At 35.4% G+C, this 24,115-nt stretch overlaps 5 protein-coding genes across 6 annotated transcripts; 4 read left to right on the top strand and 1 right to left on the bottom strand.

The window, feature by feature from the left end:
* The first annotated feature begins 1,309 nt into the window (after positions 1-1,309).
* LOC104803674 (zinc finger protein ZAT4-like) lies at positions 1,310-3,009 on the top strand. Its single transcript, XM_010527675.1, has 2 exons — positions 1,310-2,554; positions 2,639-3,009. The coding sequence occupies exons 1-2, from the start codon at positions 1,474-1,476 to the stop codon at positions 2,917-2,919; spliced, it is 1,362 nt and encodes a 453-aa protein (XP_010525977.1). The 5' UTR covers positions 1,310-1,473; the 3' UTR covers positions 2,920-3,009.
* Positions 3,010-4,849: 1,840 nt separating this feature from the next.
* On the top strand, positions 4,850-6,918 carry LOC104803673 (extradiol ring-cleavage dioxygenase). The gene is made up of 3 exons (XM_010527673.2): positions 4,850-5,160; positions 6,081-6,457; positions 6,621-6,918. Exons 1-3 carry the CDS (start codon positions 4,924-4,926, stop codon positions 6,811-6,813), a joined length of 807 nt encoding a protein of 268 aa, XP_010525975.1. The 5' UTR covers positions 4,850-4,923; the 3' UTR covers positions 6,814-6,918.
* Positions 6,919-10,760: 3,842 nt separating this feature from the next.
* Positions 10,761-11,558, top strand: LOC104804507 (zinc-finger homeodomain protein 4-like). Its single transcript, XM_010528820.2, has one exon. The coding sequence runs from the start codon at positions 10,769-10,771 to the stop codon at positions 11,444-11,446; it is 678 nt and encodes a 225-aa protein (XP_010527122.2). The 5' UTR covers positions 10,761-10,768; the 3' UTR covers positions 11,447-11,558.
* A 771-nt stretch (positions 11,559-12,329) lies between these two features.
* Positions 12,330-14,200, bottom strand: LOC104803672 (peroxidase 47). The gene is made up of 4 exons (XM_010527672.1): positions 13,928-14,200; positions 13,220-13,408; positions 12,967-13,129; positions 12,330-12,846 (listed from the first exon to the last, which is right to left on the bottom strand). The coding sequence occupies exons 1-4, from the start codon at positions 14,174-14,176 to the stop codon at positions 12,467-12,469; spliced, it is 981 nt and encodes a 326-aa protein (XP_010525974.1). The 5' UTR covers positions 14,177-14,200; the 3' UTR covers positions 12,330-12,466.
* Positions 14,201-18,247: 4,047 nt separating this feature from the next.
* On the top strand, positions 18,248-22,534 carry LOC104803671 (lactation elevated protein 1). Of its 2 annotated transcripts, XM_010527671.2 has the most exons (14): positions 18,248-18,607; positions 18,847-18,983; positions 19,076-19,218; positions 19,383-19,528; positions 19,628-19,707; positions 19,796-20,053; positions 20,312-20,422; positions 20,590-20,712; positions 20,830-20,951; positions 21,034-21,103; positions 21,279-21,371; positions 21,449-21,576; positions 21,999-22,140; positions 22,213-22,534. In XM_010527671.2, the coding sequence occupies exons 1-14, from the start codon at positions 18,487-18,489 to the stop codon at positions 22,300-22,302; spliced, it is 1,764 nt and encodes a 587-aa protein (XP_010525973.1). In that variant the 5' UTR covers positions 18,248-18,486; the 3' UTR covers positions 22,303-22,534. The 2 variants fall into 2 exon arrangements, with proteins under 2 accessions (XP_010525973.1, XP_019056869.1); XM_019201324.1 differs by lacking the exon at positions 18,248-18,607 and having other exon boundaries at positions 18,895-18,985.
* The last annotated feature ends 1,581 nt before the right edge of the window (positions 22,535-24,115 follow it).

The following is a 24,115-nucleotide window of genomic DNA, read 5'->3' as shown; positions in this document are numbered from 1 at the left end:
GTTTATTTGTGGACCTGCTCTCTTCCTTTGGGCCGGAATGGACTCGCCGGAGAACCCAAGATCAACCCAAAGATCTATAGGTCGGTCAGGTTCCATCTGAGCCTTTTGTATAAATTCGGGCTGAGCTTCAAAATTATAAATGATAAATAGAAAAACACGACTCTAAAATAAATTTCAGTACATATTCGAGATCGGTAATAAAAAATTCCATAACAAAAATTCAATAGTAGTTAAAGAGAAATTAAAGTTTGAATTCTCATATCATATTAAATTTTCTTTAAATATTAAATTATTATATTTTTCTATATTAATAATTATATGGCACTATATTTTTCGATTCTCCAATGTTGGTTTTGGATCCATAAACGTTTTGGTTATAGATTGTCCAACGGGGTAGTTCGGATAAAATTTCTCATACGAAGACGTTTCTCATGTTTTTTTTTTCTTTCTAAATGTACATATTCAAGTATATATATAATAGAAATTAATCTCTACAAAACAAAATAAAAAAAAATATATTATAAGAATTATGACAACTTTTAATTCGATTTCGGAAAGCTTATGCTTTACGTAATTATCTTTTTTCCTACTCCAAAATTTTAAAAAGACTTTATTCCTCACTTCAAAAATAATCAGGTTGTTTCCCAAAAAGACCAAAAATAGAATTTTTTTTAATCACTATTTCGTTAATGATTTGATTTCTCACATAGGTATAAAGGGAAAGGATGTATATATATATATATATATATATATATATATATATACTTGAAGCAGCATTTGTAAAGCCATTCCCCAGAGGTATATTTCAGCTTTCATCTCAATATTTGGTACATACATTTTCTAATCTCTGCACATTATATTCTTTTCTTTCATTTTTGTTTCATTACATTTATATTTAAAACTTATTTATTGTTTTGATGATTTTATCTTAGTACAAAAATAACAAAATAAAAAAATTCATCTTTATTATATAGTAAAAGAATTTGTAATATAACATCTTGGGCAACTAAATGCAACGACTATATATATATATATATATATATAATAGCAAATCTATTTTATTAGGGTGGAAATTAGGATAAAGAAGAAACGTGGTCTTGCATAGAAAGCGAGAGAGAAGGGGAGAACACAAGTTAACTTGCATGGCGAAGGAACAAAAATAGTTTAAACTTGGTATTAATTAGGTTTTTTAAATTTAAAAAAAAAACGAGATTTAGTTTTTTTTATAAAAAAAATTTTTTTGACTCACTCACTCTCACACAAACACTTGACGTTCGGGCATCCATTGGTTTCTTAAGCTCTCCTTATCTCTCTCTCTCTCTCTCTTCCCCACACCACCACCAATTAATACTCCAAACTCATAACACACATTTACTACGGTCAAACTCGTGAAACAAACAAAGTTCCCAGCTTTTGAACAATTCCAATCCCAAATCCATTGAATTCGAGTGTTTATTTATGCGCGGTGTTTGAATGGCCCTAGTCGTTGGACAACAGCATCAACAACAACAGGGAACACAACAACAACAACACAAGCATCACTGCCGGATTTGCAAGAAAGGGTTCGGGTGCGGCCGGGCGTTGGGAGGTCACATGAGGGCGCATGGGATTAGCGACGACAGTGCGCTCGTGGACGAGGACGAGGATGACAACACGAGCGATTGGGAAGGGGGAGACGTTGTCCCGAGCGAGAACAAACGCATGTATGCGCTTCGGACAAACCCTAATAGGCTCAAGAGTTGCCGCGTCTGTGAAAACTGCGGCAAAGAGTTCTCCTCGTGGAAGTCTTTTCTTGAACACGGAAAATGCGCATCAGATGATGCCGAATCATTGGTTTCGTCTCCTGCGTCTTACGATATTGAAGATGGCCTCCCTACGAGAGGGTACGGACACAATTGGTCTAAAAGGAAACGATCTTTTAGGGCTAAAGTTGGCAACGTTTTCAGTACGAATTGCCCTTCAACCGAGGAGGAATACCTCGCACATTGTCTCATGATGCTATCTAACGGTACGGTTGATCCGTTTGTTCTTCCCGAGCCCGAAGAATCTTGTGCCTCCGCTAGCAGAGACGAAGATAGAAGGCAATCTTTGAATTACATGGCTTCTATTAATAATCCGTACAGCCATAGTTACAAGACGCCGACTCTTTCAGAGAAGCCGAGAGTAGTTGCTTCGAAGGGGATATTCGAGTGCAAGGCTTGCAAGAAAGTGTTTAATTCCCATCAAGCACTCGGTGGGCACAGAGCAAGTCACAAAAAGGTTAAAGGTTGCTTCGCGGCTAAGACAGATCACACCGATGTCGTTATAGGGGACAGGGATCACGGTATTATGAGCGCACAAAACGAGTTTTTTCAAATGAAATCGCATTCGACGTTTCGGTCTGACCACGAAGGAGGATCTTCTTCGTCCAAGAAGAAGGGAAAAGTGCATGAGTGCTCTATATGTCACCGCGTGTTTTCCTCAGGACAAGCGCTCGGGGGACACAAAAGGTGTCACTGGATCACATCGAACAATTCATCGGATCACGCGGCATCCGCTTCGTTCGCCAAGTTCGGTAAGAATCAACCTCATCTTGATCACGTCGGAGATACGACGAGAAACTTGTTCAAGAAGTCCGACACGCTTAACCTTTCACTAGACCTCAACTTTCCAGCTCCTCCAGACGACAAGTCGGATTTAAAAAACCGAGTTTCGCGAGATATCCTCCTGTTACCTTGGCTAGGAGTTGACGGTAACCGAAACGAAGGAGACAATATTATGGAGGATACATCGAAGATCATGTCAGACGATGAAACAGATGTAAAGGCAAAGTTTGCAAAGCTAAGCGAACTCAAAGACGTGAGTACAAGTGAAAGTTCGTCTCAGTGGTTGCAGGTAGGCATTGGGTCCACATCAAACCAAATTGCTGGTGATTCTTAATTAAAGTGTGCAACTCTTCTTAATTAATTATGTACCTTTTTTTTCTCTAATGTTTTTGTTTTCTCCTTTGATTCTGTACCATTTTGTGTGTGTGTGTGTATTTGTTGGAATTGAGGGGTATGCACTGGCCATTTCGGGTTTTCGGTTCGGATTTGGTTCAGTTATATTCGGATCCGGTTATTCCGTTTATAGAAAAACTATAACCATTCATTTTTTATATAAATTTTGGTTTGATTCAATTCGGTTATTTTTCAATTCGATTCGGTTCGTATTAAACTCATTTTTTTCCAAAGAAATTGTCGGTTTTTTCCGCTTATTTTTTTTAAAGGAAAATCTAAAAAAAAACACTGAACTTTTAAATTTTAACAAAAAAAAACATTGAACTTTTTTCTATCAAATAAACATTAAATTTTTTAAGTTTGACAAAATAAATAATTAACTCTTCTACCATTGTCAAAATAAACAAAATGACTGACATGACACAATGAGATGCAAACACGTCATATTATTTTACTTAGTTTTTTTTTACAATCGAAAAAAATTCATGTATTTTTTTGGATCACTAAAAAAGTTAAGTATTTTTTCGATAATCGCAGAAAAGTTCATATATTTTTTGGATCACTTAAAAAGTTTAGTATTTTAGATTCATTTAAAAAATTTAATGTTTATTTGACAAAAAATAAAGTTCGGTGTTTTTTTTTATCAAAATTGAAAGTGTTTTTTGGGGTTTTCTCCTTTTTTTTATTGGTTTGATTTTATTTTTTTAGGTTTAAAAAAATCATAACCATTCAGTTTTTATATCGGATTCGGTTCGGTTCAATTATTCGATTAATAGCCGAAATGGCCATTCCATATCGCATCACGCCAATAAATATATCATATATGGAAAGATCACCCAAAATGATTTAGTAGTTAAAACATGGATCATTGATAATTAAATTCGAAGCAAAGTTCCAAGTATTATGTTCACAAATAGCTAGTTGGACCGAGGATGAATTAGTAACATTTTGTGCGCTTTGAATGTCTTTAATGGCAGTGGGAAAAAAGAATTATTGGATATCTTTTTTGCAGATAACGATTATCAGATGTTTTTTTTATAATTCGGAAATTCACCGAAATTTTAGTCCGACTACATCTCACAGAAGACCAGAGAAACCCAGGTGAATGTCCCTCCCCACGTTTCTCAGATGTTGGTTCATGTATCGTAATCATCTCTTAAAATATCTTTTTGTCCATTTGTTTTTGCGAAATGTTAATAAATAATGTTTTGCTTAGAAACAGAATAATCTCTGTTTTTTTTTCTTTTGAAAATACACTTCCATTCAAAACACGTTTTGTTTCAAAGCTCTACATGTATAACCACAAAGATATAATTGCTACATAAAAGTTTGAAAAAAAAACATGAAAATTCTCAAACTTACAATTAGGGGAAAACTAATTTCTGAAGTTACAAATGTTCTTATTTATTTTCGAATTTGAAAAATTGGATACGATAATTTCTAAATTTTATTAAAAAGTGTCATAATCGTCCTAATAATAATTTGGACCAAAATAATGTGCTGAACAATCCTAGGTAATCCATGAATTGTCAAGACAAGTTATATATATCATATATACAGAACTGGATTTAATAGATACGATTTAACAAAATCGGTTCATAATAGTAAAAATTGTGGTTCACACGAAGTTCACCAACCATTTAATCTAATTATATTTTCCAAAAAAACGAAAAAATTCGGATAAATATTCTCTCACGTGTAGATTTGAATCCGAGATAAAAATATGTTTTTGTATATGCTAGCTTACTTTTTTTCGATGAAACTTAGGACAATCACCATTTCGTTATTTTTCATTTTTTAAATAAGAATATTTTGGTTCTTTAATGGATTTAGCTTTGGAAAGATTTGATATTCTAACCGTAGCAATATTTCAGAAGTCTCGGAAAAGGCAGAGGAAGCAACGAGGAAGTCTATTTAAGAGAGGAAAATCTCACCCACACTGGAGATGAGAGAGATGAATAAGACCTTCTTTCTGTCGCATGGGTCTCCGACGCTAAGTATAGACGAGGGCTTGGAGGCCAGGCATTTCCTGCAATCATGGAAGGAGAAGGTTCTTCAGGACAAACCCAAAGCGATCTTGATCATCTCTGCGCATTGGGACACCAAATATCCCGCCGTCAATTCTGCACCTCGCCCTTCTACGATCCACGATTTCTACGGCTTCCCTGATCGCATGTACCAGGTCCCGTTTCTCCTCTTTGCTCTCGGTTGCGAATTGTGGAGTAAATGATTCTGATGTCTGGCCCAACCGATCCAAAAGTTAGGTCTGTTTTCAGCAATTCCATGTTTCACGGTTTGCCTGAACGCATGATCTAGGTTTTCCCCTCCTTGTGCTGGTTTCTACCGTTTTAGTCTATTAGATCAGTTTTTTGTGATGATTTCGATTGATGGGTCTGTTCACCCGGTCTTACTCGATTCCATTCATCGCTAAATCTTCGAATTCACGATTCATGATTCCTAATGCTTCCCTGAAACCGTGAACCAGGTTTATCCCGTATGCTTGTATCTGCGATTTTAGTCCTGTCTGGTCAGGGATTCCGTGTGCATAGTTGATGGGTTTTGATCAAATCGATCAAAGTCAACTCCGTTCTTCGAAATTCTACGATCCAAAATTCCTGTGGCTTCTCCGGAACATGTTCCAGGCCACGTTTCAAGTCCACGATTTCTACGACTTCCCCTGAGCACACGTACGTGCTCGCGTCTAAGATATGGATTCATGGACATGTTTCTGTTTTGCTTTGAACAAAAACACAAGTGCTCTGTTTTAGATTGTCAACAGAGACAAGAAACTGTTTTAAAAAACTTCCAACAACTGTACATTGACAAGAAACTGCTGTTTCCTGTCGCTTGTATCTTCGCTTTTTCTGCTGTTTCTTCTGCATTTAGACTTTGAAGCAAAAGAGCCAACAAAACATGGTGGATAGAAACTAGGATGATGTTCTTTTCAGCGTTAATTTGGGTTTTAGGTTTTTGTATTCTACTTAATTGTTTTGGCTTATTAATTATTGTTGGGTTTTTGTAAGGTTTGGTTATTTTCCAACTACCTATTATTTACGAAATATTAAGATAATATTTAGGAGAAGTTTAGTTTCCTATCATCAGATTCGATACCCAGCTCCAGGATCTCCAGATTTGGCGCAGAAGGTGAGAACCCTTCTGGTGGATGCTGGCTTCGACCGTGTGGGTGTAGACACAAACCGTGGAGTTGATCATGGAGCATGGGTTCCGCTAATGCTGATGTACCCAGAGGCAGATATTCCCGTCTGCCAGCTCTCCGTCCAATCACACGAGAGCGGTGCTTACCATTACAACATGGGGAAAGCTTTGTCGCCTCTGAAACACGAAGGCGTCCTTATCGTCGGTTCAGGAAACGCCACTCACAACCTGAGGGAGCTGAATAGAAATGCCAAAGACGGAATTGCGGATCCTTTGTATCTAGAGTTTGATGAATGGCTTAGAGATGCTCTCCTCGAAGGAAGGTAAGGTTCTATATTACGTTCTTGCTGAAATTTCCGAGTCTGTAAGGCATTACTCGAAGCTTTCAGACCGAATCTTTTGATTACTACTGATTGAGAGGAAGATCGAACTTAAGCGACATTATATGCTCCTTCTTCGTCCGTGTTTCAAACCGTTTTGCTGCAGATATGAAGACGTGAACGACGTTGCAAGGAAGGCACCTCACGTGAAAAGGGTTCATCCTTCGTTCGATCATCTGTACCCATTACACGTCGCTATGGGCGCGGCGGGCGAGAGAGCGACGGCTGAGCAAATCCACACGAGCTGGCAACTCGGCACCTTATCCTACTCTTCTTATCAATTCAACTCTTCCAATTAGACCGTTCATCTGCATCTATGTATTGGATTATTTTCAATAATGATGTGCACCTTCTCCATCAATTTGTATTTTTCTAATATGATCCAATCAGAATTACGGTACAAATTGTCATCTAAAAAATATAGAGAACTGTATTTCTATTATACATAAATTTTGATTGTTTAATCGATATAACTAGAAATACAGAGAAAATCCCATATGACCCCATAAATATTCTTTAATATTCTCAATTCTTACATCATTTTTTAATTTGACAAAAAATTATATATGAATTTAAAATTTTCAAAAATTCTACACAAAATGTGAGAATGTAATACAATTCTCCAAATATCTATAAACCGTGTTAAACTCTATCAATTTCCACATATGTATAAAAGGTGTTAAGCTTCACAAAATAGCGTTTATAGATACATGAGAAATTGCAACATATTTTTACATTTTGTATAGGATTTTGAGAAATTTTAATTTTTTATATAATTTTTTTTCAAAATAAAAATTGGTATAAGAATCGAGAAAATTAACGAAAATTTACGGAGGCATATAAGATTTTACTGAATACAATTAAGAATTTGTGCATTTGAGCCCGGGTCAAAGAATTGACTTTATCTACCTTCACAATTAGAATATGAGGGACCAATAGTTTTTCTTTGGATTCCACTATATATAAGATAATGGACTCTGCTATGATTTTACTCTTTTTTATATTATATTTTATAACTGTTGGGTTTTTTGGAATCCGAATATGTGATTCACTATTATATAATGATTCCATTTTAGAGTTGGTTGACTTACGACATTGCAAGATGTTTGTCAGCATCTGTCAATCTATCGTCGCGATGAAATCCAATAATTTGGTATTCTGTTAGGAATTTAGAGAACTCGTTCTGCCTTGTGTGCAAAGGTTTTAGAGAGAGGCTCGTGATTGTTTTCAAAGCTCTTAGATCTGACCTAAAGTTGTGAAGAGGCGTATCCAAACCCTAACAGATGTTTTCCTTTTATAAACTTTTCCGAAACTCTAATTTCACTAGGAAAATGCTAATTTTTGTAACCCTAAATCAGTCCGGAGTAGGACGAAATCGGTTCAATCTGGGTTTATGAAAAAACCTGAATTTTTGAGCTAGTCCGGTCTAGTCTCATCCCATACAATTCGATCTCGTCCTAGTACAGTCCGATCCCAGCTCAGTTCGGTTTGGTTCGGATTCAAACCAATTTCGAGCTTGATTCGCTCTAGACTCAAAACGTGAATTGGTCCGATCTAGATCTAAATCGAATCGGTCCAAGTCCATATTTGTTTTTATTTTTTTTCTTGTTTCGATGATCACACTTTGTTGACTCATCAACATGGCAGTAAACCTGAAATCTAATTTCGGTCTATAAATTATAAATGGTTTTTACCAAAACGTTACTATTACCCGCAACGAATAGAGTTAGAGGTAATATAACAAAAAATCAGCAATAGCTCAAACGATGATTTTTTTGTCACACAATATCATTTGTTGAACAAAATGCATAGAAGTAGTCTCCTTACTAAACTCGATTGCTTATCTCATTCACTAGGCAAACAATAAGTAATAGATGATAATCATCCAAAATGCGATCACACATTTTCCATAGTCTTTCTCATTCGAGGGGTTCAACGATATATCTCTCTCGTTCACAAAGAGGCAAATCTCATCTTGACTATCTATTACTCTTTATATGACTCACCACATGTATGAATAATATTATTATAATCATCTGGTTAAATAAGACGTTTGAAGCAGACAAAGCACACTATTCATTCATGTTCGATACCATTACCATCTGAGGTATGAGTATAAAAAAGCGAACCATTACATGATATTTAAATTATTACTCATGTCCATATATCAATCTCATCATAATGGTCATTCAGCTTCTTGTTCCAAACAAGCACAGATGATCGTCATATGTATCTAATACACAAGAACCAAGCAATACATGTGCCAAGCAAACAAAGTTTGCGACAACATTTCGGCTTAGCGCGCTCTAGCTGCGTATTCAACACTTGTCCAGTGATCAATCCTCGAACATATTCTCGGGTATGCGGCTGATTTCTAATCAAATTCGTCCGAATTTCTTTTGGAAAGGCTCTGGAATAACTTACTCGTTATAGTCCATTTTAGCTCTGTAACCCGTGTTTATGCCTATTTGATGTCGAAATATTGATTTGTTCCTAAAAAATCACCAAAAGGAGGGAATGAAACAATATGCAACCCAATTATATTCTATAACGGGTTTGTATATCTTACCGATAAAAGTTATATGCACATTTCAATGTTTATGGTTTAGATTTATTCTAAAATCGAAATCTTTAGATGAATGAGTGAATTTATGTTATTCATTAATTATAATCATAGTAAAAAAAGGTTTATTATTTTCTCATATTTCTCCGTAAAAAATCATTGAAACGGGAAACCAACTACGAAACAAAAGGAGGAACCAGTTTCACGGTTTTGACAATTTAATCTCTTTATTAAAAAACATAAATACGGCAGATAATATTTGTCATGTGGACTTGTTGACACGTGTCCATTTCCGCCATTTACACAAACGCAATCCTAAGTCGGCACATCGGTAAATAGGTGGAGTCGGGTTTGATGGGTGCATTATGTTAACTTTCAGCAAGAAAGTGGCTTAACAATGATAACGCAATCTATCCTTTTTCTTTTTCTTTTTCTTTTTTAAATGCAATCTGTTCTTTGAATATATACACAGTACAATTACGGCCATATATTATTTATATTCAACCAAAAAAATTATGGCCCTATAACTTTGCTCGGTTGTCTAGAATATGATGTCACTCTATATTACCAAAGCAATCAGGCTACACACTCTAATAAGATTTTATATATATATATATATATATATGTATATGATTTTATTTTGTTTTTTAAAATATCTAAAACAGCATAATTATATTTTTTTTAATGGTAACTATGATGTAATTTGCGTAACTATTGTAACCTAGTATTTTGAAATGTTACGGACACAAATAATTTTTTTAAATACACCATAGACCTAAATTGTAAACCATAACATAATGGTAAGCATATCTTTTTATCATTGCATTTTGCTATAACGTATAGTTTGAATTATTTATTAACAGTTTCATTAACTTTGTTAAAACAGTGTTGTTTCGAGACATTCTCCCTTTTGCTTATATAGTGAAGGGATATTATTACCAAAAAAAAAAAAACAATTGAAGTAATATGATAGAGTAAAATAATTTCTTGAGGGTGTTCGTCAATGTTGACGTTCCACTAGATTTTGTTGTAATTGTAGAAATTTGCGGAATGATATTTTTATTGATAGTCAAAATAACATATAAATAGATGAAAGTCTTACATTTGAATAAGTAAAGTATACATAATAATAAATATTCCTAAATATATATTTTCCGGATTTGATAAGATCTTCATTATACGATATATCTCGTAATATTCTTCAAGATCCGGTATATCTCAACAGTAATAACCAATTGATGGGTATAGTTTGTAATTTAATTTTCAATGTTTATAGTTTTGAGTTTTATATTTTGAGTGTGTGTGTATATATATATATATATATATATATATAAACTACATCTATTTTTACATATGGCCTAAGATTTGGTGTCTGATATTGCAAGCAAAGCAAAGCATTAAACAAAACGGCGATTTGATTACATTATCCTATAATTTCCTTGCCTTCATGTTTGTCCAACGAAATAACAATTGCTCTATAGTCACCAAAACATGCTCAGCCTCTAACTCCTATACATTCTTCAATATTTTATATATTTGTGTGTACGGTTCTCTCATTTGCTTCACTTCTAAATTCCACAATTGTAAAGTATTCACGTTCTCTTGCCTTATTTCTCAAGAACCTTGTAGCTTATATATCACTTGTTCTCTAGGAAAAACCACAGATACCCATTTGAAGAAACGTGTGATCGATGATCCATTCTAACCCCGAGAAAGAGGAGACGATGGGCATCGATGTCACGAGTGTATCGCCTCGCTTAGAGGATCGCGAAAGCGAGAAGAGGACGGTGATGATATCAAGGTACAAAGAATGCATGAAGAACTACGCAGCGTCGATGGGACGGCACGCGACAGACGGGTGTGGAGAGTTCATGCCTTGTGAAGACCCATCCTCGGATTCCTACAAGTGCTCGGTCTGTGGATGCCACCGCAACTTCCACAGGAAAGAAATCCAGTGTTCAGACTGCTCGTACTCGTCTTTTACTCAACATAATTGCCACCATGCTCAATTTCCTTCAGCACTTTTCGACAGAAGCGACCATCATGCAAATGGGCTATCGACACATTCACATTACAACATCTTGAGGTGCCCTAACAAGTCAGGTAGCTCAGATTATAATGAAGAGCAAGACGGACAAGAGAAGGAGGTTGCACCGAAGCAAAAGAGGAGAATCAGGACGAAATTCACGCAAGAGCAAAAGGATAAGATGCAAAGTTTCGCGGAGAAAGCCGAGTGGAGGATGCAGAAGCTGGACGCGTCGACTGTGGAGCTGTTTTGCCAGGAGATCGGGATCGAAAGGAGGGTCCTTAGGGTTTGGATGCACAACAATAAGTACCATTTTGCTAAGAAATCGGATGAAGCAAACTAGACTCTGTCTATCATCTTTTATCTTGGGGGGTTTTGTTTGTTCCATCAAATTCCTGAAAAATACTTTCTTTTATGTTTTCCCACTTTGGATTTTAACTGAATTGTTTCGCAAGTACCTGTTTTTAACTTCGGAATAAGATTAACATAATTACGTTCCGTTCTAATTCGGTACAATTCTTTTTTATAGAACCGAACAAACCATTTCCGAAACTAACCGTACAAATATCGAATCGAACCCGACAAATACCGAACCAAAATACGAGTTATCCACCAATATATATATGTAAATATTAGGGGTGGCTGTTTAGGGTTTCGGTTCAGTTTCGGTTATTTTGGTTATAGAAAAATTATAACCATTCGATTTTTATATAAAATTCGGTCCGTTTCGGTTCGGTTATTTTCTGGTTCGGTTTGGTTTCGATAAAAAAATTATTTTTCAAATAAATTATCGGTTTTTTGGTTATTTTTTTATTCGGTTCGATTATTCAGTTTTTTTGGATTTAAAGAAATCATCACCGTTCGATTTTGATATCGGAGTCGGTTCAAATACGGTTATGTCTTATTATGTTCGATTCGGTTCTATTATTCGGTTAATAACCGAAATGACTACCCCTAGTAAATATTATGGTTTGGTATTTATTTGGTATTCATATAACGATATTGTTCTAAACCGAGCCGAATCGTTTAACATTCAATTCTAGTTAATTTGGTACAATTTTGTAAAACCAAAGAAACTGTTCTCGAACCGAACCGCTTGAATACCAAATTGAAAACCGAAAGGCCTATCCCTGGAACAAAGCAAGCACAATGGAGGTTTCATTTGTCTATATTGAATTGAATGTCCGAATTTATTAGGGCAAAAGAGATCAGTCGGTTTCCCATGAGGTCTGAAGAGTACTTGTACTAGACAACACTCCATGACATTAATTAAGTTCCACCATTGGTACGTACAATGAAAGTTTACATGCAGACACTAAACAGAAAATCTTATACAAACACTCTTAAATACGCACGTAATAACCTAGTTAATCCTACGACAATTCTGACGGATTTCACCCTGAGAGCCGTCTTTCACATCAAGCATGCTCATCTTCACCATGGCCTGTTGGAAATCAAAGAAAAACCTGGCTTGGTTGAAGGAATAACCGTTGACGATGTTCCGCGTTCTCGGGCTGTTGTACAGGGTTTGGTCCGAAAACAGGACCCCGGATTTCCTTTGGAGCGCGTTGAAGTAGAGGCTGTCGAAATCATTGCGCGTGTCGTCGAAAGGCTGCTCGGCGTTGTCTCCCGCATTACATGTCCTAGACAATGTCTTGGCGAATTCGGAGTCCATGGTGGAATCTGTGTTGGCTAATCTTGGCTTGAAGGAGGAGCATCGTGCAGCTCCTAGGGTATGTGCCCCTGAGATTTTCGCAATACAATCCAACAAAATCTAAGCCATACATCGACATCATTCTCAAAAATTATATATTATAAAATGTCTATAGAATAATAACGTATAACGTGTAATGGACTCATTACCAGATAGAGCGACAAGATCCTGCACAGAGAAGCCACGCTGACCAAAAGTCTGGATGAGTTGAGAGGCGTTCAAGAACGGCGACGGCAGATTTCTTGTGTCTTCGATTTTAGACCTTCTTCCATCCTTTCTTCCCATCGGCATGTCGTAAACTGGACCGCCGGTCTGCACAACGAAATCCCTCAAAATATTCATGAGTTTCTTCGGAAAAAGTTGTATGAGTGGCAGTATAATTAAAAGGAATGGTATGCATACCCAAAAGACAGCATCTCTTGCAGCCATAGCGACAATGTCGGAACAAGAGACAACTCCAGGGCACTGATTCTCGATCTCCTCTTTCGCGTCGTCTATGATCTCATAGCCCCGCAGAGAGAGGTTCGCAGGCGAATCCTTCTCTGCTGTGTTGTCTTTCGTGGAATCCAGCAGAATCGACGCGTCGCATCCCTGCATCACCAAATCTAATGTTCATTCATTGATCGATATCATTTTCCTCAGTATTGAGATGGAGGCAACGTGACTCGAGGATTCACAGCAAACTTTTCGCGGACGTGGATACCATCTTCAAGGAGGTTGGCAGAATTTTCCGTAACAAAATGGCAGCGGTCACCCAAACGTGGGTGACCAAGTGGTGTGGGAAAGCACAAAAGTGCTTCCTTAACCACGGTTCGAACCCCATTTTGGGTATCACCATAATCAAAAAACGGCAACGGTACGTGAGTAAAATCCATACGCTACATAGCTTGGCATCGAATCTTTGGTTTCGAAGTTTATAGATCACTATATTGGTTACAGCTTTGGTTGCGGGTTTCTGGTTTTTGGATATATTTTCGATGTAGGGAATATTTGCTTTGTACAAGACATTTTGTGAATAAAAAGGAAATCTTATTAAAAAAAAAATGGAAAACCCCGACCAAATAAAAAAATTTGTAAGAGAGAGAGTGGACAGGGGGAAGAGGGACGAACCTCGATGAAACAGTCGTGGAAGAACATACGGACAAGACCGGCGGCGAGAGTTGGGTCCTTTTGGAGTGCGCTGTCGACAGTGTTCCTCACAATCTGTTCGGCGAAAGGGCAATTCATGATGTAGTAATTCATGCTCAACCCCTTCGCGTTGAAAGGAAAGCCAACCATCACTTGCACCACGAAAATCACGCCCAATAATACATTTGCCTTAACCATCTTATTCAAATTTATACGAAATTTCACTAACATAACAATCGTAGAAATAAATGGCGTTTAAGGTTAAGAACGAATTCATGTTTGATGTGTGTGTGTGTATATATACACATCATATGATTGATTTGTGGTTGGTCCCACGATGAGTTGGAAACCGATAAAAGTTTGGTCTAGTGGTCTCTCTCTTGATTATTCTATGGTGATGAATGTTGATATTATTTTACTATTTCTAAGTACTAGCCTAATATGCATGCATCTGCATGGAAAGTGGCACGTACAACATGCACAAACTTTATAGTACAAACAACTATCCATTGTTTAACCAAAATATGCACTAACTATTTGACCGTCAGTAATATAATTAAATAAATAATTGCATGCACTCACTAGAGCAAACGCATATAATTTAAAAGCTCTATAGGTGATATTGAATTCACCAAATGAACGGATAAATTTTACTAATCCACCAAACTTCCACAATGAAAAGATAAGTAATAGACATCAAGAAGTGTTAGTGAAATAAAAAGTCGCAATTTACGATAAGATATTTAATGTCTGTATCAAATTATATACAGTGAATAATATCTTTTATGTTTTTGCCAAAAAGGTCTTTTCCACAGAACATGCACAGATAAATTTTTTTTTTTTGAAACGCTCACAAAATATGTTTTATGTATAGATCGATTAATATTAGGGTCGTTACCTAAAATCCAAAAGATGTAACTGGAACCCGTAAAATATTCTGCATGTTGTACGTGCCACTTTCGTCAACAATTTTGATTTTATGTGTTGGTTTGATATCCTATGATAATTTACGATTTGAGAACTAAACATTTTATACTGATTCATTTGATGAATGCTAAAGAAGTGTGTAAACCGATATTCTACGTTTCAATCATATAGTTTGTAAATAAATTATATATGGATATTCCTGAATCGTTTGGAACGATTCTAAACTCTCTAGTTGTTTATCATCGTATAAACGACGATAAATTAAAACTAGCATGATGTGTAATATATGATCATATAGATTTGAATGAGATTGTCATATAAAAACGTGAGACTTGTAGCCATATACGGCGTTAGGTTCGCTTTTGTCTTGCACAAATAGATATTATTGTACATATTTTAGAAAAGTGAAATACAAAATCCTTTACAAAATAAAAAATAAAAAATAAAGAAATCTATTTCTGTGTGCTAAAACGTAAACCCTAAAACCTAACCTAACCTAACAGTGATGTTAGAGTTTGGTTATATGTGTGTTCACTTGTTTATGCAATAAAGTTTGCTAGATCTAAACGTTTTAACGAGATCTATAATATATAAACCCCAAGAAATTCAGATTTGTGAATTCATAGATTGTAAACTTGAGATCTGTAAATTACAGACTTGTGGAACGTTATTGTTTTTGGGTTTTCATTGAACCGAATCGAACCGCGACCATTAAGGTTTATTTTGGAAACCCCAATTCGGCTGGTTTTGGTCCCCTTTCGTTCCACACTAGATTCAAGTTTTGGTTTGTTTCTTCTCGAGATTTGATCTCGGTTTAGCCATACCACTTAAAATTGGGGATTTCTGTTTGGTTTAGATAATTTCCCCGAACTGTTCTTGGTATTATTGGTCACGGTTACTCTTGAGATTTGATCACGATTTATGGCTTTAATATATTGATTGCAAGGAAGTCAAAGTGGTAGATTATTGCGCTATGCAGCTGGATTCCATTACAAGTTCCTGCTTTCGGATGTATCACTAAATTGTGTATCGGTCCAATTTTAATTTTATCATTAATTAAATTGTAGAAGTCATGTTAGGGCCACACGTGAAATTTCACTTTATTGTTAAGTGCTTTCAACGCGGAGTGTTCCACTCACTTCATGTCCACCACTTCTTTTATTTATTTGTTTGTTTTTTCTCTTAGCCATACGCGTTGATGCACGAACAGGTTCTAAAGTGTTGTCTCTACGCATTTTTTGTCCGAGAGTTAAGCAAAGAATATTATAATTAGAGTTTTTCTTATGATGGTCAGACTTAAAACGTGAAGAGGGTATTTATCTAAATTTCTCCGATCTTTGTTAGAGATGTAGTTAGAATCAAAAGTTTGAATTTTCGGATTATAAAAAAACTCGAAATAACCTATCCTTTTGATATAAAAAAAACTCGAAATAAATCCATGCACGCGCGCGTGGAATGAGATTGGAGTTTGAGAAATATTGAAAAGTGGAATGGGATTGCTCTTCTTTAGCTGGTTCGGTCGCTGTTCGCTATGAGTTGTTTGGATCCGAACTAGTGTTCGGTCGTTAGTCCCTAATGTGCAAACAAGGGCGGATCTACATGTATTGGTGTGGGTCCATATATTTAGCTCAAAAAAATTTATTTACTTGTAATTTTTACAAAATTTTGATAAAAAATATTCAAGGCCCCATCTAAGTTTTTGTTTTGCCCCCTCTTCTCTCATTATTTTTTTCTTTTCTTTTTTATTTTTTTTCTAAATATTAGGTCTTGTGACGGTTTTTCCTCTTAATCTTTGTTTTCATCTATTTTTTGCTTTTTTTTCTCTCAATTTTCTAAAACATTTATAAATCTAATATTAAACATAATACAAAAATAAAGAAAAATTAAATTAAAATATATAAAGTTACGTGTTTTTATCTAGTTTGTTTTATCAAAAATTATATATTTCAGATATTATAAATAAAATTATTATAGATAAAATTTAAAAAATAAAAATTGTAAAATTTAATGATAAAATGTAAATTTTGTTTTGATAGTATATTTTATTATTTTTTTTATAAAATAATTTAGGAGTGAACGTGTTGGTACGATTTTTTATAGTTGAATAATACAAAATCGAACATCAAAATATTTTTTTAATCCAAACGATATTATTTTTAGGAAATTGAATTTTCTAAAACGAACCGAATTTAAAAAAAAATAGAAAAAAGACTTTTTTTATAAAGAAAATTTCCAAAAAAATCATCCAATTGAGAGATAGCTATCAAATTCGTCACGAATTTTTAAAATATTCATATTCATACTCAATTTGAAATTTTTTTCTAAAAAATCATTTGAAATTTAAATTTTAATAAAATCATCATCGGAACACGAATTAATTTTGCCACGTAGACAGAAAATATCTATGTGGTGCTTAGTGGCATGTACGACCTCGCCATGTAGGATACACGTCATATTAATAATAAAAAATTATAATAAATGGCAAAAAAATTGTAAAAATTAAATGTGAAAAAAATGCAAAAAATTATAAAAATTGTAAAAAATTATACTTTTTTTTAATTGTAAAAAATTGTAAAAACTGTACAACAATTATATAATTTTTTTTAAATCTCTACTCCATCCCGATTTTTACAATTTTTATTATAATTTTTACAATTTTTTACAATATTTTTTTTTAAAATTTATATTTTTTACATTTGTTTTACAATTTTTACAATTTTTGAAAATGTTTACAATTATTTACAATTTTACATTTTTTATAATTTTTAGAATTATTGTAGTTTTTTCACAATTTTTTACAATATTTTTACCATTTTTACAATTTTTTATTATTAATGTGACGTGTTTCCTATGTGGTGGGGTCTTACATGCCATGTAAACACCACGTAGGCACTTTTTGACTACGTGACAAAATTAATTCGGTTCCGATAAGGATTTTGTTAAAATTTAAATTTTGAATGATTTTTTAAAAATTTTTTTGAAATTCAGTATGAATACGAATATTTTAAAAATTCGTGATGAATGTGCTAGTTATCTTTCAATTGAATGATTTTTTTTGAGAGTTTTCTAAAAGAAATATCTATTTTTTTAATAAAAACCGAAACTGAACCGAACTGAATATGATATAATAACCGATTTGTAAATATTATTCTAAAACTGAAAGAATCGAACCGATCTATTTTCAAACCGGACCAGAACCGAATACCAGAACGTTCATCTATTGACTATTACCCCACTAACATCATTTGACATCGAGCATTCATCGCCCATTTTTGGGCGATTCATAGATTTGCTATGGATAGATCGTTTTGAACCATAGAGAACGATCACTTTGTTCTTTGCGTTGAAAACTTAGACAAAAGATATCGAAGGTTCGGGCATGAACTCACCCAAATCTCTGTCTTCAATTCTTACTCTCCATGGTCATAAACTTCCTCCAATCATTGACAAGCAGACAAGCGTCTCATATTCCGCCACGTGGCGGCCATAGAAAATGCCACATCGACGCCTACTCATAAAAGCCCCCATTTATCTTTTTCTCTTCTTCCCGGAACATAGCAAAACGGTGATCCGGAGCTCGACGGCGGAAGGAAAGAAAAGAATTGGAATAAATTATGCGAAAGGTTTCGCAGATATCTGGTATTCTCCGTCTAGGATTTTCTCAGAGAAGACCCTCTTGTGGATACAATCTCTTCATCCGTTCGTATTGCGGCTCTGATCCTTCCAAACCATCGGGTACTGTCTCTTGATATTACTTCTTGTACGATATACCTCTCGCGGCTCTGATCCTCGGATGCGTTTGTGGGTTGATTTTGCTATGTTTTGGTATTTTCCACCGGGCTTTCAATCCTTTATTGAAATTCCGATCATTACTTGCACTGGGCTTGAGGTGATTTTGTGAGGTTGCTTCTCTTCTTATTAGTAATTCGAAATCTGCTGGTAATGGGTCTGTGAAAATATTCCCTCTTTTGCAGGTCCATTGGCGCACTACAGTAAACTGGTGCAGCAAGGGAGGCTGCGACATGACCCGTACCAAGAAAAAGTGGCTGTTGCATTGGAGAATCTGCTGGGAAGATTGGAGCAGTTTGAGAAAGACATGGAAGAATATCATGTGTAGTTTCTCAGAGATTTTCTGTCTGATTTGGGAAAAAAACTTTAGCATTTGTGTTAAGGGTTTGTGAATCTGTGGAAATTGTGTTGCAGGTGAAGTTAGCTGAGTGGGAGAAGAGAAGGGAGGAAGAGAGACGAAGGCTTCTGGTGGAAGAAGCTGAGAAGAAGCAAGAGGATGGTATGTGGGCATCAGTGAACAAACAGGGTAAAATGCTTTTGGGTAGATGGGTTTTAGGGTGAGGTTTCCAATCTTTCTTATATCGGTTTGATGGATAGTTTCTTTAGACATCATCGTATCTTGTTCTTGTTCGTTGCTGTGTTTCGTATCAGTAATTTTCTCGGTGAACCTTGTTTCATATTGTTTCTAGTTGAAATGATTCTTTTTCTTTTCCTGCTTCAGGAGGAGACAGATGAATGTAGAACCTGGCGTGGGTAAGTGGGTTTCGTACCTCAACCGAGAGAGAAGATTGGACTCGCTTGTCGGTTCTCGTCCCAGTCCACCTTCTGCTCCTAAAGGATTATATATCTATGGAAATGTAGGGACCGGTATGTTAACAGGCTGATACATGCTTATGGGGAGGAATATATTAGCTGAATATATTTAGTGTGTGTAAAAATGTTGAAACGATTGGTTATTCCATGCAGGGAAGACAATGGTGATGGATATGTTTTATGGTGCGACTGATGGGATCATCAAACATCGCCAAAGGTTTCACTTTCACAAGGTGAGCTTTTAGTGTTTTATTATATAATGTTAGATGATAATTGCATTACCGCGGTTCGAATGAATTCTCTGATATTCCATTCTTTTAGGCTATGCTGAAAATTAACGAGCAAATGCATAAGTTCTGGGAAGAAAACAAGGCAGAAAAAACCCTGCAAACCAGCATATCGAGCTGGATATTGAACCTTCCTGTCGATACAAAAGTTAAGGAATGGTTAGCTGCTGAAGAAAGGTATAAGCAGGAAATTCAAATGAAACATATTCTTCCCGCTGTGGCGGATAAGTTTCTCGTCAATCAACAAGCAAGTGAAAAGGGAGCGAGCCTCTTATGTTTTGATGAGATACAGGTAAGTAACTAAGCACATGGAATTGTAAAATTCTTCATCTTTTGTTTGCATCGGTCATTACCCATTATTCATTGCAGAACCCAAACTAGATTTTAGCGATCAGAATGCAGCTTGGTTGGTTCTCGTAATACTTTCTCTCGGGTCTCGAATTTTTTGGCAATCAGTACTAGTGGCTTTGTTTCTTGCGGCCTCAATAGAAGGTTGTTATTTAGTAGTCATTCGTCTTGTGATTCGGATTTCTTGCCTCTTCTGTTACAGACTGTTGATGTCTTTGCTATTGTGGCCTTATCTGGAATCATGAGCAGATTGTTGACTACTGGAACTGTTCTTGTTGCCACCAGTAACCGAGCACCGAGGGACTTAAATCAGGTATCTTTTCATCTTATTCTGTATCTCGACTCGAGAAAAATCTTCCTTTAACCGACTTTTTGCAAAGCGATTTTTGCGGGGCAAGTATTTTGATCGAGTTCTTGAACATAAATTCTCGTGGTTTGTGCCCTTTATTATTAGTTTACTCTCGGATTATGCTCTTGCAGGATGGAATGCAGAAGGAGATTTTTGACAAATTTATCACGAAGTTGGAGAAGCATTGTGAGATAATCCCAATAGGAAGTGAAGTAGATTACCGCCGACTCGCAGCAGAAAAATCCGTCGAGAAAGTGAGGAGATAAATGTGATTCCAGACCCTTTTACATTGTTTTGCATCGAAATTTTTTGCAAAGTCATTAACTTTATGTTTAGTCCAATTAATCGGAAACTCACATGCTCGGTTCTAGGTTCACTACTTCTGGCCTTCGGGGGGCACTGCTCTGCAGGAGTTCGAGAAAATGTGGACTCAGATCACTGACCAATCCGGCGGAAAAATCACTTCTGCAATTATCCCGGTGATGTTTGGGAGGTATTTCCGAAAATCATACGATTTTTGTAATCTCTTAATCTTTTCTTTCTGGGGCTTAGAATACATTTTCTCATGTATTCAGAGTGATGAAGGTACCTGAAAGCTGTAATGGGGTGGGACGGTTCACATTCGAGTATCTGTGCGGTCGCCCGGTATTTGCTTTCATCTATATGCTTTGTAGTAGTTTTCCGATGATCTTTGGTAAAGTATTGGACATTGTAGTTGCTGTAGATTTGTTGATGTTGTTTCAGGAAAGATGAGATTCTGTTCGAGGTGGTGATTTTTTTTCGACACTTAATGGAGTTTCTTTGTATTATACTGCTTCAGGTCGGTGCAGCTGATTATATTGCCGTCGCCGAAAACTATCATACCGTCTTCATATCTGACATTCCTGTCATGAGCATGAAAATACGTGACAAGGTAACCGCAACGAGATGGTTCTGAGTTAGAATTGTGTTTTTCAGGCAGTAATCTTGTGTTTGGTTTCGGTGTTTCAGGCACGTAGGTTCATTACCCTCGTTGACGAGCTATACAACCACCATTGTCGCCTTGTTTGTTCCGCGGAAGCATCTATAGACGAACTGTTCCAAGGAACCGAAGAGGGTACCCTCTTTGATCTGGAAAGGTAAAACACTGCTCCACAAATAGTAATGGGCGTGGGTTGGATCAGAATTTTCCAGTGTACTTAGCATTCGGGTATATCGTTTGAAATATCCGATTTCTGTTTCGTGAGGGTCGAGTACCCAGCAAACTCTGGGTAAGGCGGAGAGCCAAGACGAGGAAAGAGATAGTCTCTCCCTTTCCTCCTTAGCTCGGGTTGTTGTAGCCTTGTAGGCTGAATGAAATCTGTACCCGAATCCGAAGGTTGGATTCTCGCCATCGATGGGTCCGTACCCGGTCCCACTGGCGGATGAGTACTCTTGGGTCGGTGGTACTCACAATCTCGAGTTCCTGTATCCATCCCTACCCGAAAATGCTTAAAACTTGGTTGTCCAAACCCAAAAAAATTAAAATTACGAATTCTGTCTTGACAAACCGGACATGCAGTTTCCAGTTTGAAACCGAGACAGAAGATTCGAGACTGAGGCGAGACGTGCTAGCGGAAGGTAGCGTAAGCGCAGCTGGTGCACCATCTTCCATTGTTTCGATGCTTTCGGGCGAAGAAGAGATTTTTGCATTCGCCCGAGCTGTAAGTCTTTTCTTCCGCATCTCTATCCGCTCTATACGACAAACTTAACGATACGAAACTCGAACGGTGCAGGCGTCGCGGTTGATGGAGATGCAGACTCCAATGTACATTGAAGGAGTTCGTTTGTCGCATGCTTACTTCCAACACCAAAAGCCACAATAAACGACAAATACAAAAGGGTCACAACAGTGATGCTCTTATTCATCAAACTCTTCTTCATATGATTTCACTTTCCTTGCAAATATGATTCCGTCTTTGCTTTACATCCCATTGATTCATTGGGAATCTTAGTATTTATATTCTTCATCATCATGAACAATAATGATGCTCTTGCATCGGCTAAGTGACAGTTTCAAGAAAGAGAATCCTTGAACTTTTCTTTTCCTCCATAGCATTGTCTTGTGTTCCGCCATTGCTGTGTTCTCTCTTTTGTTTTTGCTTTTAAAATTTTTTAATGTTATTTCCAAGTTGGACACAATTTATCATAATAGATACGGATTTTAATAATATAAATAGATATATTGATGGACATACGCATAGGAGATACTTGGAATTGTTGGAATCAAGGGTTGCAGGTAGGGGTGGATTTTTGGGTCAGTTTTTTCGGAACCATATCGAACCGAAAAATACGGTATTTTTTTTTATACGAACTGTCCAAAAATTTCGAATGGTATTAATATTAGAAAAATCGAATTTCTCGAAACCGAATTGAAATCTAAAAAAACCTAAAAAATCGAAAAAAAAATTTCTAAGAAAAATATAATATAATAATCGATTGATACATATTTTTTTATAAAATTGAAAGAATCGAATCGATTTATTTTCGATACGAATCGAATACCATATTTTGTTAGAAATCGTATTGTCATCATGTATATATACTAATTTTTATTTAGTATTAAGAGCATTTTGTTATTTATTTTAATTTTTTTATATTTAAATAAATTTATAAATTTAAATAAATTTATAAATTTAAAAAGCATCATGATATTTTTTATAATTTTTCTAAAGATTTTATTGAATTCTACAAAATAGTTTCAAGGGTTTGGGGGCGGCTTATACGGAGCGGAGGTGTATGTGATTCTTAGGCTAAACTTGCATGTGAATATTGTATGTACCTACCACCAAGCAGACATATTTTAGGTAGACCAACCACAAACACATTTTATTACAGACTAATTAATTAATTAATCATATTCATTCATTTTATTATATGTTTTTCACTCATATTCATCATGTTTTTCTTTGGTAGGTGGTATTTGATGCTATTCTCTTTTTATAAATATCATGTCTACTTGGAAAATAAAAAATGGATACTGATGGTCCAATTAATTCTGTGTCCAATGTCCATAATGAATTTTTTCTATCCGATTTCTTCATAAATTTTTGGAATTCATAGAATATAAACACAAAAGCTCAAATATATAAAGGATATTCGCTCTAAATAGTGAATTCCTTAAACGTCGAAAGATATTAATGAGAAAATTAAAACATAACTGGAATTATATTTTTATAAACTTTGAACCTTCATGATGTATATAGAAGGGTATCTAATATTACAGGTTCATAAAATAGCTTTAAATATAAAATGTACAAAATAGAATATAACAATGTCACCATATTCATGAACGTTTTTAATATTATCTTAGATTTCATAAGCAAACTTATATAAATAATGTAAATCTTTAATAAATTTGAAATAGAGATCACATACAGTTATGTATATTACATAAATATATACATGCTATAATTATATAGAGTGGATGTGATATTAATATGTTTTAAATGTGATATTTGTTATTCGATCCTCCAAGATGGTAAAAATTTTGTTATTTGGTTTACACACAAAAAAAAATAAAAGAAATACTGGAGGAAATATATATGCGTATGTATATACGGTCAGAGGTCGGATTTTGACCGAATATATATATATATATATATATATATATATATATATATATATATATATATATAT

Source organism: Tarenaya hassleriana, unplaced genomic scaffold (assembly GCF_000463585.1).
Source record: "Tarenaya hassleriana unplaced genomic scaffold, ASM46358v1 Cleome9, whole genome shotgun sequence".
NCBI lineage: Eukaryota > Viridiplantae > Streptophyta > Magnoliopsida > Brassicales > Cleomaceae > Tarenaya > Tarenaya hassleriana.
Note: the sequence above shows the minus strand (reverse complement) of the source record. Positions and strands in the feature narration are given on the sequence as shown.

What these genes read in the sequence shown, in the direction of transcription:
- LOC104803672 (XM_010527672.1), bottom strand. Translation starts at nt 14,176, where the DNA reads ATGTTAGTGAAATTTCGTATAAATTTGAATAAGATGGTTAAGGCAAAT. An exon ending in CAAGAGATGCTGTCTTTTGG is followed by an intron (nt 13,130 to 13,219) that starts GTATGCATACCA and finishes TTCGTTGTGCAG; the next exon opens with ACCGGCGGTCCAGTTTACGA. An exon ending in GGATCTTGTCGCTCTATCTG is followed by an intron (nt 12,847 to 12,966) that starts GTAATGAGTCCA and finishes CGAAAATCTCAG; the next exon opens with GGGCACATACCCTAGGAGCT.
- LOC104803673 (XM_010527673.2), top strand. Translation starts at nt 4,924, where the DNA reads ATGAGAGAGATGAATAAGACCTTCTTTCTGTCGCATGGGTCTCCGACG. An exon ending in TCCCTGATCGCATGTACCAG is followed by an intron (nt 5,161 to 6,080) that starts GTCCCGTTTCTC and finishes TCCTATCATCAG; the next exon opens with ATTCGATACCCAGCTCCAGG. An exon ending in GATGCTCTCCTCGAAGGAAG is followed by an intron (nt 6,458 to 6,620) that starts GTAAGGTTCTAT and finishes GTTTTGCTGCAG; the next exon opens with ATATGAAGACGTGAACGACG.
- LOC104804507 (XM_010528820.2), top strand. Translation starts at nt 10,769, where the DNA reads ATGATCCATTCTAACCCCGAGAAAGAGGAGACGATGGGCATCGATGTC.
- LOC104803671 (XM_010527671.2), top strand. Translation starts at nt 18,487, where the DNA reads ATGCGAAAGGTTTCGCAGATATCTGGTATTCTCCGTCTAGGATTTTCT. An exon ending in CACCGAGGGACTTAAATCAG is followed by an intron (nt 20,423 to 20,589) that starts GTATCTTTTCAT and finishes ATGCTCTTGCAG; the next exon opens with GATGGAATGCAGAAGGAGAT. An exon ending in CAGAAAAATCCGTCGAGAAA is followed by an intron (nt 20,713 to 20,829) that starts GTGAGGAGATAA and finishes GCTCGGTTCTAG; the next exon opens with GTTCACTACTTCTGGCCTTC.
- LOC104803674 (XM_010527675.1), top strand. Translation starts at nt 1,474, where the DNA reads ATGGCCCTAGTCGTTGGACAACAGCATCAACAACAACAGGGAACACAA. An exon ending in CGCTTCGTTCGCCAAGTTCG is followed by an intron (nt 2,555 to 2,638) that starts GTAAGAATCAAC and finishes ACCTTTCACTAG; the next exon opens with ACCTCAACTTTCCAGCTCCT.